Source organism: Labrus mixtus, chromosome 3 (assembly GCF_963584025.1).
Source record: "Labrus mixtus chromosome 3, fLabMix1.1, whole genome shotgun sequence".
Classification (NCBI taxonomy): Eukaryota; Metazoa; Chordata; class Actinopteri; order Labriformes; family Labridae; genus Labrus; species Labrus mixtus.
This window is the reverse complement of record NC_083614.1, coordinates 14,078,781-14,091,328: the sequence shown is the minus strand read 5'-3', so window position 1 is coordinate 14,091,328 and position 12,548 is coordinate 14,078,781. Positions and strand designations below refer to the sequence as shown.

The 12,548-nt window shown below is 40.8% G+C and overlaps 1 protein-coding gene across 1 annotated transcript; it reads right to left on the bottom strand.

The window, feature by feature from the left end:
* Positions 1–257: 257 nt before the first annotated feature.
* lhx4 (LIM homeobox 4) lies at positions 258–11,632 on the bottom strand. Its single transcript, XM_061032660.1, has 6 exons — positions 11,215–11,632; positions 7,354–7,525; positions 5,467–5,669; positions 4,503–4,657; positions 3,659–3,830; positions 258–2,834 (listed from the first exon to the last, which is right to left on the bottom strand). The coding sequence occupies exons 1-6, from the start codon at positions 11,291–11,293 to the stop codon at positions 2,446–2,448; spliced, it is 1,170 nt and encodes a 389-aa protein (XP_060888643.1). The 5' UTR covers positions 11,294–11,632; the 3' UTR covers positions 258–2,445.
* Between the last annotated feature and the right edge of the window lie 916 nt (positions 11,633–12,548).

Below are 12,548 nucleotides of genomic sequence, written 5' to 3'. Positions count from 1 at the left end.
ACCACTGTCTGTTGGTGGTACTAAATGGATCTCCACAATTGAATAGAGGTCTAAGTGTGTGGTAAATGCTCTGAATGGGTAAATTAATTTGAGGGTTAACTCGCTTTAAGAGCGCTTCGATAAGGCAAAATAATAAAAACACCTAAAGAGGATATTTTTCTTTTGATATATTGATAACAAAGCTCAGCTGAAAATCTTAACTCTCACATTCATCACTGCAGGCCCAGGCTATTAAAGAGAAAAGCACTCGAGGGTAACCCAAAGACAATTCAGCTTTATTTTCCTCATATAGATTTGACTGTACACGGTTCATACCATTACACAGAAGGCATAAATGAATAAAGTCAGTGCTCTCTTTTACATCTTTTTCAAAGACACATGGCAATAATAAATAGCACTCATGAAACAAGACGATCAACATGTTTTCAAACTGTACAAAATTTACAACAATTAAGATGCAAACTTCTGAGGCAACACAGACTTAACATAATCATCCTGCTCGTGTGTTCGTGTATGATCTTCACCTAACACTTCAGATAAAAGCCCACAAATGACACGGTATTTATTTTGTGCAAAGGAGGTATAAATCAAAATATCTGCTGCATTGTGAGTATGTATACTCTCAGTACTTTTTAAATGACTTTACACACTACATAATTTAAACCCTTTTAGAGTACCTTCATTTTAAAAATACACTCTACCACAACTAATTCTTTGCATTATCAACACTGTTACCCTAATTATAAATGTGTTGTCGTTTATTAATTAAACTTAATGTAATCCATGATTACTACAAAGATATTTAGTCATTCAAAAATGTGTAATTTAAAGAATGAGAGTGGGAAATCCTTCTTAAACACATACCTGCTTGGATTTAATCTGAACATGAGTGATGGTAGATATTAAGTGGATAGTTATGCTGAAATTTGTAGGCTTTAATCTAAAGTATTACCTGATTTTCATTATGATATCACTTTCTGATTTTGGACTCTTAAGTAGAATGCGCAATTAAAAAGGACTTGACAAATTTCAGAAGAATAGATGACCACATGGATGAGATTTGTTTTTCTTAAATTGACTGGTTTGACATGCTCAACAGGTAAACCTATCATCTGAAAGAGAGGTTGCATTTCCACAGAAACAGAAACAACAGTAGTTCTCTCAGTGTCAGACGAGCTTTAAGATGAAACTGTTGAGGCCTGAACAGTAAGTTCAGCTCAGCAGTCACGCCTGCAGTGAAGCTACAGCAGAGAATCAGCTCTGATAGTGGGGGGCTCTGTGGTAATCCCTCTGACATGGAGGCCAGGCAGGGGAGAGAACAGACTGACAATACATCTGGGGTCAGTAAGTAGGTTGATCGCAAGCAAATCTGGAACTCTGCTGGACTGAGTAGATTACTAAGAGAAGCTCTGATCAGACTGCAAAGCTAACACAAAGCACATCTTTATCAGTGCTCCTGCTAATACTCGTTGGTGGATTGAATGTGTGTGACCAATATTACTGTGACACCAATCTGTGACAATCTCTAAAATGTGCATTAAAAAAAATAAATTAATCATTTAGATGTGTGATATATTACGGGAAAAACCAAAGTTACATTTCTCCAAACCCTCAATTTCTTGACTCTCCTCCAACACATTATCTTTGATCCCTTTTGAGTCCAGACAGAGATAACTCAATACTGACAGATGTCTGCTCAGACAGCTTTTTAAACAGACAAGAACAAGTCAAGCAACTATAAATATAGAAGAGACCAGCTGTGTGCGCTTCATTCAAACAGAGGAGACATCAGTTACTACTGACAGAGGGACGGACAGACCACCTACTTCCTAATAACGTGTAAGCTTCTGCAATTCATAAAAAAACATCAGCATGGTTCAAAAATCACACTTGTGCCACTCTTCTTGTAAATTTCTCTCCCAATGAAACACTGTGATTTTGCCTTGTGCATATGTCTCTCCTCTTTCTTGCTCCTCCTCTCTCTGCATTTCTGTCCAAACGTGTAGAAAAAGAGGAGGAGAGTAAAGTGCATCGCCAATGTAAAGGCTCTGATATGGACGGACTGCAGTCTTACTCATCAACAATCAGAAGCATGCAGGTGCCTCCTGGTTCTCATAGGGACGGAGATCAAGATTGTAACCCTAAAGTCGTAGCCGTTAGACAATGAGGGTGTATTATGGGGCCTCCCTGTAAGAAAAATCCTTTGACTGATTTGAAATCCAGTCTCTATTTCAGAGCAAGTGAACAAAATAAAGTCAGCTGATGACAGAAGATTGTATGATACAGGTTTGAGATTGAACATTCAGCCGTGTGGAGGGGTTTTACACGGCTTTTGTCCAGACTACACATCCCGACCAGTCTCGCTGGTTGATAGAAAGAAAAGTCAAGAGCGATGTGGGTCTGTTTTGTTGTATCCTCACAGCGATCTTCTTCCAGGTTAAACACTCAAAATTGGGAATGGTCCATCTCGTCCAGCCATGAGGCGGGGCTGGTGGGAAAGTCGGGATATCCTGTACTGCTGCCTGTGGAGAGGTCCGAGGTAGGGCCCCCCACCATGGCCCTCAGCGCCTGTCCCACACCACCCGGGCCGCCCTGCACTACCAGACTGTCCATGCTGAAGCCCAGGTTGTTGAGGAGGGGGGTGTGGCCGGGCAGAGAGGTGATGGAGGAGGGCGACTGAGGGAGGCCGTAGGGACTTCCTGCTCTGATGTCGTGGTACGGCTGTCCCGCCGCGTCGACGGAGAAGCCGCCGTTCAACACCCCGCTGTTGGTCACGTCACCAACACTCCCGTAAAGGCCGTTGGTGTGTCCGAGATCTGACAGGACCTGGTCATCTGTGGAGGAGAGATCATCACTAAGCATGAAGGGGAGTAAAAACTTAAACACATCTTCAGTGCTGTCAGCTGCAGGAGCATTATATAGCTGTTATATTTCAATACAGTTAAGTGCTTTTATGAGGGAGATTTAATGTGACAACATCATGTGGATTAAAAGAAGGAACAGTAAGCGGACCACTGTGCTGCAGAAATATTTAACAAGCATTTGTCAGTGAGAAATGATGCATTCCTCTCAGAAAAGGAGGTCTATGTATGTGCAATTACTGCAGCACCAAACATTTGTTTCCATCCCTTCCTGAGTAGATTCAATAACAACAAAGCCTCACAGTACTTTCTCTCTAATTGGCTAAAAGCCTCACAGGCTTTATAGAGTTTCTGTCACCATGTTTTCATTTCTCATAAAAATGGTCTTCTTTTTAAAAGTGGCTTGAAGACTTTTATGACGATCCAAAACGGGCTCTGTGAACATTAAATAACATAGGGATGTCTAAAACGTCGTTTGCATCCCACTAAGGGCCCTCTCTCTTTTCCAATAAGCTCCATCACAGCGACAAACTGAGGCAGCAGGATGCGTCACACGGTGGATGTGTGAGGGGAATGTAAATTGAGAATGCCCTTTTAAATAACTGAAAGGGAACACAAAAGCAGCTTAAATGACACAAAACACATTCAAGTGCTGCTGCGTTTATAACTGTGTCATACAGCTGCTTGTAGGCTCCTTTAATTCCATTAGCACCACAGCAAGACTGACAACACCCTTTCAGAAATCTCTTTCATCCATAACCGTAAGGTTGGTTGAAGTACCCCACCCCAGTGCGTACCTCTGAAGCTCAGCTCGCTGTCACTGAGTCCTGCGTCGTCGGCCGAGCTTTCCTTCTCCACTTTCGTCCCTCCTCGGTTGCGTTTAACACTTTTATAAAACTGAGTCCAGCGATGTCGCCCTGCGTCTTTTTTTAGACGCTTCTCTTTCGCTCGCCGGTTCTGGAACCAAACCTGACAGAGACAAGACAATTTAGCATCCCTACAAATTAGAATGAATGTTGTCATTATTAGAAACAACTAAATATTACTTTAGATAATCACCATAAACAACAACCTTTTTTTTCTTTAATCTAGTTTATTCAATATTAATATTTCAGATGCTAAGCCTTTCAAATCATTTTGTTTGAAAACTGTTTCCTAAATTGTTTGCACTTTAACAAATAGGGTTGAATTCACATCCTCTGACATGCAAGTATAAAACGTACATAAAGAGCATGACCATCTTGGTCTACTTGTCCTTATAATGTTTATTATCATTATATAGTCAAAAAGACTGTTCAAACTTGTTTGCAAAAAGGTTCACTATTCAGTAATAATTCAAATTTCAAAAAGAAAGAAAGGTTAGGCTGACGATATAAAGACCTTCCAGTAAAGTCAATATATAAACAAGTTTTAAATGGTGAGTTACTGTTTCCTCTTTTCAATTTAAGAATTCTTCTCCAAAATCTGAAAATGCTGATAATACAGGCCTGAGCGCTTGCTTAACAATAATGAGGAAGCTTAATAATTAAAAGCTCATTTTAAAGATGCAGAGATCAGCATTGAACTTCTGTATTTAAAACATGTTTAGGTTCAAAGGCACTTGCAGTCACCTGAGCTAAGAAAAAGAAAAAAACTCTGTACCTGCACCACTCTCATGTCCAGCCCCGTCTCCGAGGACAGCTGCTCTCTGACATGGCGCGCCGGCTTGGGGGAGTTTTTGTAGGCACTTTTGAGGGTCTCTAGCTGCTTGGCCGTGATTGTGGTCCTTGGCCGTTTGGTCCCCGCCTCGGAGTCGTCTGCAAACACCAATAAAAGAGTGAGTGACTCCTTCTTACATTTGTCACAGTGCCTTAACAGGTAGTGCCCCCTTGGCCTATATGTGTGTTAAATGAAGTGAATGGTCATGTATGGAAGCGTATTATTGTCCTTGTGCATCTGTCCCGCTCCCACAGCAGAGGACATAAATCTACCCAGTCAGAGTGCCAGAGGAGCGGAGTTATTGGGGACGCATAGTATAAGAGCATTGCTCCGCTTTACATAATCAATCAGAGATGCATGGAAATCTCAATAGACAGGGGGGAGAGAGGCAGCATCACTACCCAGATGACAAACAACATAGATCTACAGTCAGGAGTCATTTCTCTACATTATGCAGTTCAGAGAGCTGTGGATCTGATGGAGCTAGAGATCACCCAGCCGGCCTCTGACTGCATGGATGAAACAAGTCATGATTATTCAAAAAAACCTTCTTCTTTTATGTTAAATCAACAAAAAAGCAAGAAATATTTAGGCTGATCGACTTTAAGGTACTGAAAGACAATAACGTCCTTCCATTAAAGTACATATATAAATTGGTTTAAAGAGGTATTTGTTGCAATCTTGAGCACCTTTATTAACGTTAAATAAAATTTCAAGAAAAAGCATAGCACACAATCACACTACCATGGATGTATGCATGGACAAAGACGATCATTTTTGTTGGAGCAGATATTTCCAGTACAGTTTTAACATGTGTTTTTCTTTGTAAACAGATTGTTTTCTTTCTGATTTATTTTTCCTTTCAAACTGACTGGGTTTTACAGATTTTACAGGCACACAGACATACCGTTTTGTTTGGCCGTCTCATAATCCACCTTGCACACCAGCCTCCCGTCCTCCATGAGGTAAAACTCGTCCCCTGTGGCCAGCTGTCGGCTGCACATTATGCAGGCAAAACAATGCAGGTGATACACAAAGTCCTGTGCCTTCCGCACAACCTGCGTGGGAGGGATCCCCTGCTGGCACGACGCACATTTTGTTCCAAAACGTCTGCAGGAGAAAAAGAGGACAAGAGCTGCCATTAGAACGTTTAATGCTAACACCAGCAACACCAGACTGACATCCCTCTCCTCTATATACCCATTTTACAGGCTGATGGAGATGATGACACCAGCTGAGATTAAAATTTCACAGGCTAGACAGCTATTTCTTCAGCTGCAGCCAAGAATGATGGCCCAGTGTCTGCATTAATAGTCTCAGCTCCAGCTGTTGTAGCGGGTAAAATCAGCACTGGAATGCATTTCTGTTAATGATGGACCTGTCTGAGGCTGATGGATAGAAAGGATCAATGCACTGGGTGTGTGTGCACATCTGTGAGTATGTGAGCATGTTTGCATGTTTATGTGTTTGCAGATGAAGTACTGAGAACTAAAAAGGAGGAGGAAGAGAAAGAGGAAGAGGAGGAGGAGGGGTGCCCGCAGTAAACACACCCTGAGGAGATCCAATAAAACACTGACTCAGGAGGGGCTTTAAATCACACAACCAACCCACTGAAATAAAAAAAGAGCAAGGTGAGGCCTTCAAATCGCTGCTGGTAAGCACACCACTGTGTCTGTGTGTCTGTCTGTTTCTATGTTGAAGCATGTGTTTGTTCCAGACATACTGGTCCCCCACCACAGTTTAAACAGACACTCCCCTTCCCACTCCCCATCTGTCCCCTGGGTCACCTAACACAGTTAGACCCCAGTGAGACTACAGACCTCTTTAGGTCCCATTCAAGCTTTGAGCATTAAAACCTTTCAAACATGATTTAAGAAAAAGCCCAGATCTGCTGATCCTGTTTTTGGATAAAAGTCAAACTCAATTTTCTTCTGTAATGCCTGAGAACCAAATTTAAGAAAGAGAGAAAGAAGGAGTTACAAAATGGTAGAAAAGAAAACGGTACAATGGATCAAAATGTTGATTTATTTAAAAAAGAAAAAGGTATTAAAAGCATTTTTTTCCTCATATGTCAGTGAGATGTGAAGAGTGAAACGTGAATAATTATTATGAATAGCAATTCAGTATATTAATTCAAAAATAAATAAACAAATCTAGCTTGAAAAGGAAATGTGAAATGTGTTAACAATTGACAAAATGATTGATAAATGCAATCCAAACAATCATTACTCGTCTTACTATTAATTGACTAACTCGCATATCTTAACACAAACAGAACTACCGACGACTTTCATCAACCTTTCATAAAATACAAAGGGAACTGTAAAAACTCTGGACAAAGATAATAATAAAAAAGATCAAATTAAATAAATACCAAGCAGAAACGCTTGACTTGTGCTGAATACAAATTCGAAATGATTCAGCTGAAGAACTATTTCAGCATCACGTTGTTTGCAAATTTTACCAGATGGAATTATGAACTATAGCCTTATTAGCTTTTTTAAAATAGAAAACGTCGATTGTACAATGGCTTTAAGATATTCCCGCCTCACAGACCCTACATTAGAGAGTAAATGGAACAAAATGTCGATGTATTTTTGATGGTATCGAACAAAACGTGGGACATTACTCATTTTCCCTGTTCGCTCTGAAAACGGTGAAATAACAAACGCAGTAAAACATTTTTTAAAAAGACAGACAGAGAGAACAGAGGATGAAAGGATATTGAACTGTTGATAAAACGGGTCAGTAGGACAAGAGAAATTAGAAGGCGAAGCAGAAAATGTGCACTAACTTGAAGAAATCCTCCTTGCAGTAGACGTTTCCGGCTCGGGAGAAACATTTGTCCGCCAGTGGAGTCTGACAGTCGGCGCACTTGAGGCACTTGGAGTGCCAGTGTCTGTCCAGCACCTTCAGGATGAACTTGTCCAGGATGTGCTGACTGCAGCCGGCACACTGAGGGATCTCTGCTGGGACAGACAGAGGAGCACCAGGTCAAACATGAGTCATTAACAAGCCTGATAACCATGGATATACGAGTTTCAATCTCGGGTTCACTCTTGATCAACGTTTAAAAATAACAAAGAAGAAAACATACATTAGCCTACTACAGTTGTTAAGGGAATGTGTTGGATCACACTTTGTGTGCATGAGCTTGTTCCAGACACAAAAACAAAGATGTTAAACAACATCACGCAACAGTTTGCAGGTCTATCTAAAAAAGAACAACATACCAGAGCAGAAAGGATGGCAACACGTTTTCTTTGTTGTACGCTATCTGAATGATATTAGTTAATTTATTATTCAACTTTAAGCCATTTAAAGGTACGAGATGATGCTGTAGAAATGGCTACCAGTAGCTTAATCTGCAGGCTATTCCTTCAGCTGCCTCTAAAGCACTTTGACTTATTTCATCGAAGTCCAATTTGTGTTTAAATATTTTTACCCTGTTCCTTTTTTTATTTCATCATTTTATGATTCAGTTATCCAGAGTCAATCCAGAGTATTTTTTTTATTTTTTTTAGCTTTGCTATATTTATGAAGGGTAAAACATACAAAACCATGTTTAAATAAGTAGCCTACCTTGAAGTCTACTTTTGTGTAAGAGGCGCTTTTGTGTTTCCGTCACTGTCCGTGGTGCTGAACTGAGATGTTTACAGAGTTTTACTGACAGTCACTATGATTGTTCTTTTTCTTTATTTTAGTTGTTGTGTTTCTCTGAAGCCCTCTAAAAAAATAAATAGCTTATTTTTTTCCAATAACAAACACTACAGTAAAATGCAGATGAAAAAACAATCATGAATCAACGAGAAAAAAAAACTGTCGGTATAGAGTTTGACCTTTAATAACCCAAAATCTGATTATTCAAACTCTTATAATTAATTGTGTGCAAAATCTGCGTTATTGAGATGTAAAAGGTTGTTCCTTAACATAGAACTGATGCGTGATCAATGTTAAATGAAATGTCTCGTCCTAGCATCTAAAAACCAACAAAACGTGTGATTGTTTTTGGATTTAATCTTCCACAAATATTCTGTAAATGTGGGGCAATTTTACTCAATTTTCTTTGGCAGCGTCTCTTCATCAAACATACACATGATATCCGATAATGAAAAATCAATATATAAGAGACGTGGATGGAGCAAAACACTACACACGTGTGCGCACACACACACACACACACACACACACACACTACAAATACTATCTATAGTGATGCTAAATTAAAATAGAAAAAGAATAATCCTTCAAGAAGCAACCAAAGGCGTAAGAGCCTAAAAAACACAGCTTCCGGTGTATTCTACATCGAAGTCAGTGCAGACTCTGAACACAACGTAGTCACGCTGCTTACAATTTTGAAACAAACGATTCAATTTAAAAAATGTTGGCGATGTGAAATCATACATCCATTGAGTTTCATTCGCGTGAAATTAAATACGTTTAACACACCAATAATGTCAGAGAAATGTACAGATAGCTATTGTCACTATTAGCCTACTATAAAAGGATAGAGACGCATTAAACGTGGGCTATAGCTACATTCCTGCGCGTACGCACACACACACACACACACACACACACACACAGTCAGGGGAAGGTTTCTATGGATGGTTATTTTGCGTCACCAAAGTGAATCCGTGCAGGAATTATAACTAAAAAGAGGAAACTTTTAGGAAAGAATTTCACCGTGTTTCTTATTTCTTATCGACAGCGATTTCAATAATAGTTGGAGGTGTGTGTGTGTGTGTGTGTGTGTGTGTGTGTGTGTGTGTGTGTGTGTGGACGAAGCTGAGGAAGAAGTGGTGCTGAAAGGAAAGCAGCACGAGCTTGGCAACGACCGAGCCGAACGTGCATCGTCCAGCTTGTGTGTGTGTGTGTGTGTGTGTGTGTGTGTGTGTGTGTGTGAGAGAGAGAGAGAGAGAGAGAGAGAGAGGAGGGGGGGTGGGGGGGGGGGTCGACCTCGTGCTTCATATCTGTGTATCTGTTACCACTCTTCCACTCTTCACTACATTCAGTCTCATCACCTCCGTCATTTCAGGCTGGAAGTGAAACACATTTGCTTTTTAGATTTTTTTTTTTTTTCTTTTCAGTAGAAGAAGAATTGCAGTCTGGCAGCCTCTCGCACTTCCAATTGTTCAATGATTTGTGGTAATTAAATGTGAAGTAAACACTTTGTCTCGTGGACTAATAGCCTTCAGGTTATGGTTTGGATGTAATTGCCCTGAGTCAGCAGAGAACTCTGTCCAAGATATTAAAATATGTTTAGATGAATTATCAGTTGATTTTATTCCTGGAATAATCCAGATTTAAATCCAGTCTGAATGCTGTAATTGAAGGGAGGGCTGAGTGGCAGGATCTTTTATTCAATCTTTTAATCTGTCTCTTTTTTTTTTTTTTAAACACCAAAGAGCATAAGCCGAGCACATATAGGCCCTAGTCCCGTTTTTCCCCATTTAGTCGAGTTTACCGTAAATGACAGTAACGACATCACATTTTTTTATGTTTTACGTGTGCTTTGTTTGCAGTTGAATTCGGTAAAGATAAACCACCTTTTGCGTTTTGAGTATAGTGGGGTAATAACTTGAAAGAAATTAACAAATGTATTTCACTTTATAATTTGGAAGCTGTTGTTTTGAAGCAAACGTGCAATCCAGTTAGTACTGATCCTACTCGACTCTCCCACTTTTCTGTGGATTATTTGTTTTTGTTTTGGGGTATGGCTTATTATAGTAAATCCATCTGTACATTTTTTACCAACTCGCATGTGAATAATTAGGTCAGAGCTGAGATGTATCCGTTGCACTACCAGATTATAAAGGGCCTGCCACAGATTAACACGCGAGGATGAACAGATGTAGGGAGATTCTCGCCTTTGATGTGGGAATAAAAACTGTGATAATTATTTGGTCTTATCTTCAAGAGATAATAAGCCTGAACGAGCTGCAACATTGAAATCAACTTAATTAATATAAAAATAAAGACATTGACTGACATCTATAGGCCTTAAATCAGAGTCAGAAACGAAACATGTAGTCTGTTTGGAATTTCTTGGAGTCGGTAATGAGTGCCAATCAAAGTCAGAGTGAGTTTGTCTGATGGGTGATGACAACTGCGTCTGATCTCTTGACCACGATGCTCGTTTACAAATTAACAGCTGCTGAAGGCGCACTGTATATGACCAACAACCTGACGGAGGATGCATCAAAGTTTTAGCCAAACCCGGAAAAAATGGATACTGTTTCTTTAAATAATATCAATTATCTTCTATTATCGTGTCAATTATTAATTGTATTATTATTGTTATTATTATTCTTTTAAGGCTATGAAGAATAACCAAAATTGCCATCCTTTGCGCTATAAAGGATAACATCCTATTGCTCTTTTAGAAAGATTTAATGTAGCCTACATCTTCTGCTTTCAGACCAAATATCAGAATAATTTAAGGCGTCTTTTTGTTCTTTGAAATAGCCTATATAAGCAGCATGACACATCACTGGCCTGTACGTGACAATCTAAGAATGAGAGCTCCATCCTCCTTTCCTCTATTCTTCCTACTCAAACCCCCCACAGAGAAACCCCGCAGCACAGGATGCCCGCGCCAACCTGTTTTCACATTGATAAACGATAGAACATTAGGGTTAAAACGATGTCTTACGTTGCAGTGGCACTCCGAGAATCTCCGGTAAACTCTTAACAGGACTCTCTGTCGTTAGGACCGCCGCACTTTGCATCATCGTGATCCAAACCGGGAGACAAACGCACGCGCATACACCCGAAACACGGTGGGCGCACTCCCCCGTCCCGTCTCGTGTAGAAAAAGTAGTGTGGTGGTACTGATGTTGAGGCCTCTCTTTCCTCCCTGCAGCAGCTCCCCTCTATCCCTGTAATGTCTTTATTCCCGGGGTGATGTCCGTGCCGTGCTGAGCAGGTTTGGAGTGAATCTGACAGGCTGCTTGGTCCATTCAGCGCTGCAGGGGTGGCAGGGTCTGACGTCACCACGGCAGAAGCGCGCAGGAGGCCAATACGAGCGCAGGAAGAGGAGGCCCCCAGAGACGGAAAGCATCCTCCATAGGTGTACACGAGAGGAAGAGAAAGAAAAGGAGGAGAAGCGAGGAGGAGGCGTCTGATACGGTTTATGAAAAAGTCTCAGGAGAGGCGGGACCTGGTTCATGTGGACACCATAAATAGCTCACTGCAGTGGCTCCCGGAGGATCCCAGGGACAGCAGGAGGAGGTTTCACTGAAAATCAGGAAATGTGTCATTTTTATTTCAGATATTCGTCATAAGCGTGTTTTCAAAGAGAGGATGACGGCTGGCCAGACCTATAGGCCTACACACAACCACTATGAGTGTTGATGGTATTTATTTTCCACACACTTCCGATTGTTTTGGATATGCAACTAACAGTTGAGATTTTACACATGAGCGGCTCTGTCTTATGAAACAAATTGTTTGTTTCTTCATCGTTTAAAGATGAATGTAGGCTGACAGGCGGTTGTGACACGTGAATCGAACCAGGAATAAACCAAAGTATTCCCCCAAATCATTTGGAATGAAAAATAGGCCTATATGATATAACGGAGTTACTCCATAAAAAACGCGAAATGACAATATGCCATTGACATGCTACGAGCTGAAAAGTGATCCCACCACTAATGTGAGATTATTGGCCTCATGTCTGAATGAAATCCAGCGCACCTTTCCCTTCTGACTTGCAGACTTCTTCCCGACAGGCAGCACCCATGCAGCTGTTTCTCTCAATGACAGGTAGGATTAGGAATCTGGGCGCAGTCCTCCTGACAATGTTCATTTCAGAGCCCATCGTCTGTGAGGTTGCTCTCTTGGTTAAGATATTCCCTCTGGAGGGCCGCTAGTTCAAGCTAGATGAACTCAATCTTCGCTTCCAATTTTCCTCAAGCGAGGAAAGAAAACAACGCAGTGTGTTTCCATCAACACTGAGTCCGTGCGCCAGGCCCAGGGCACAGCACA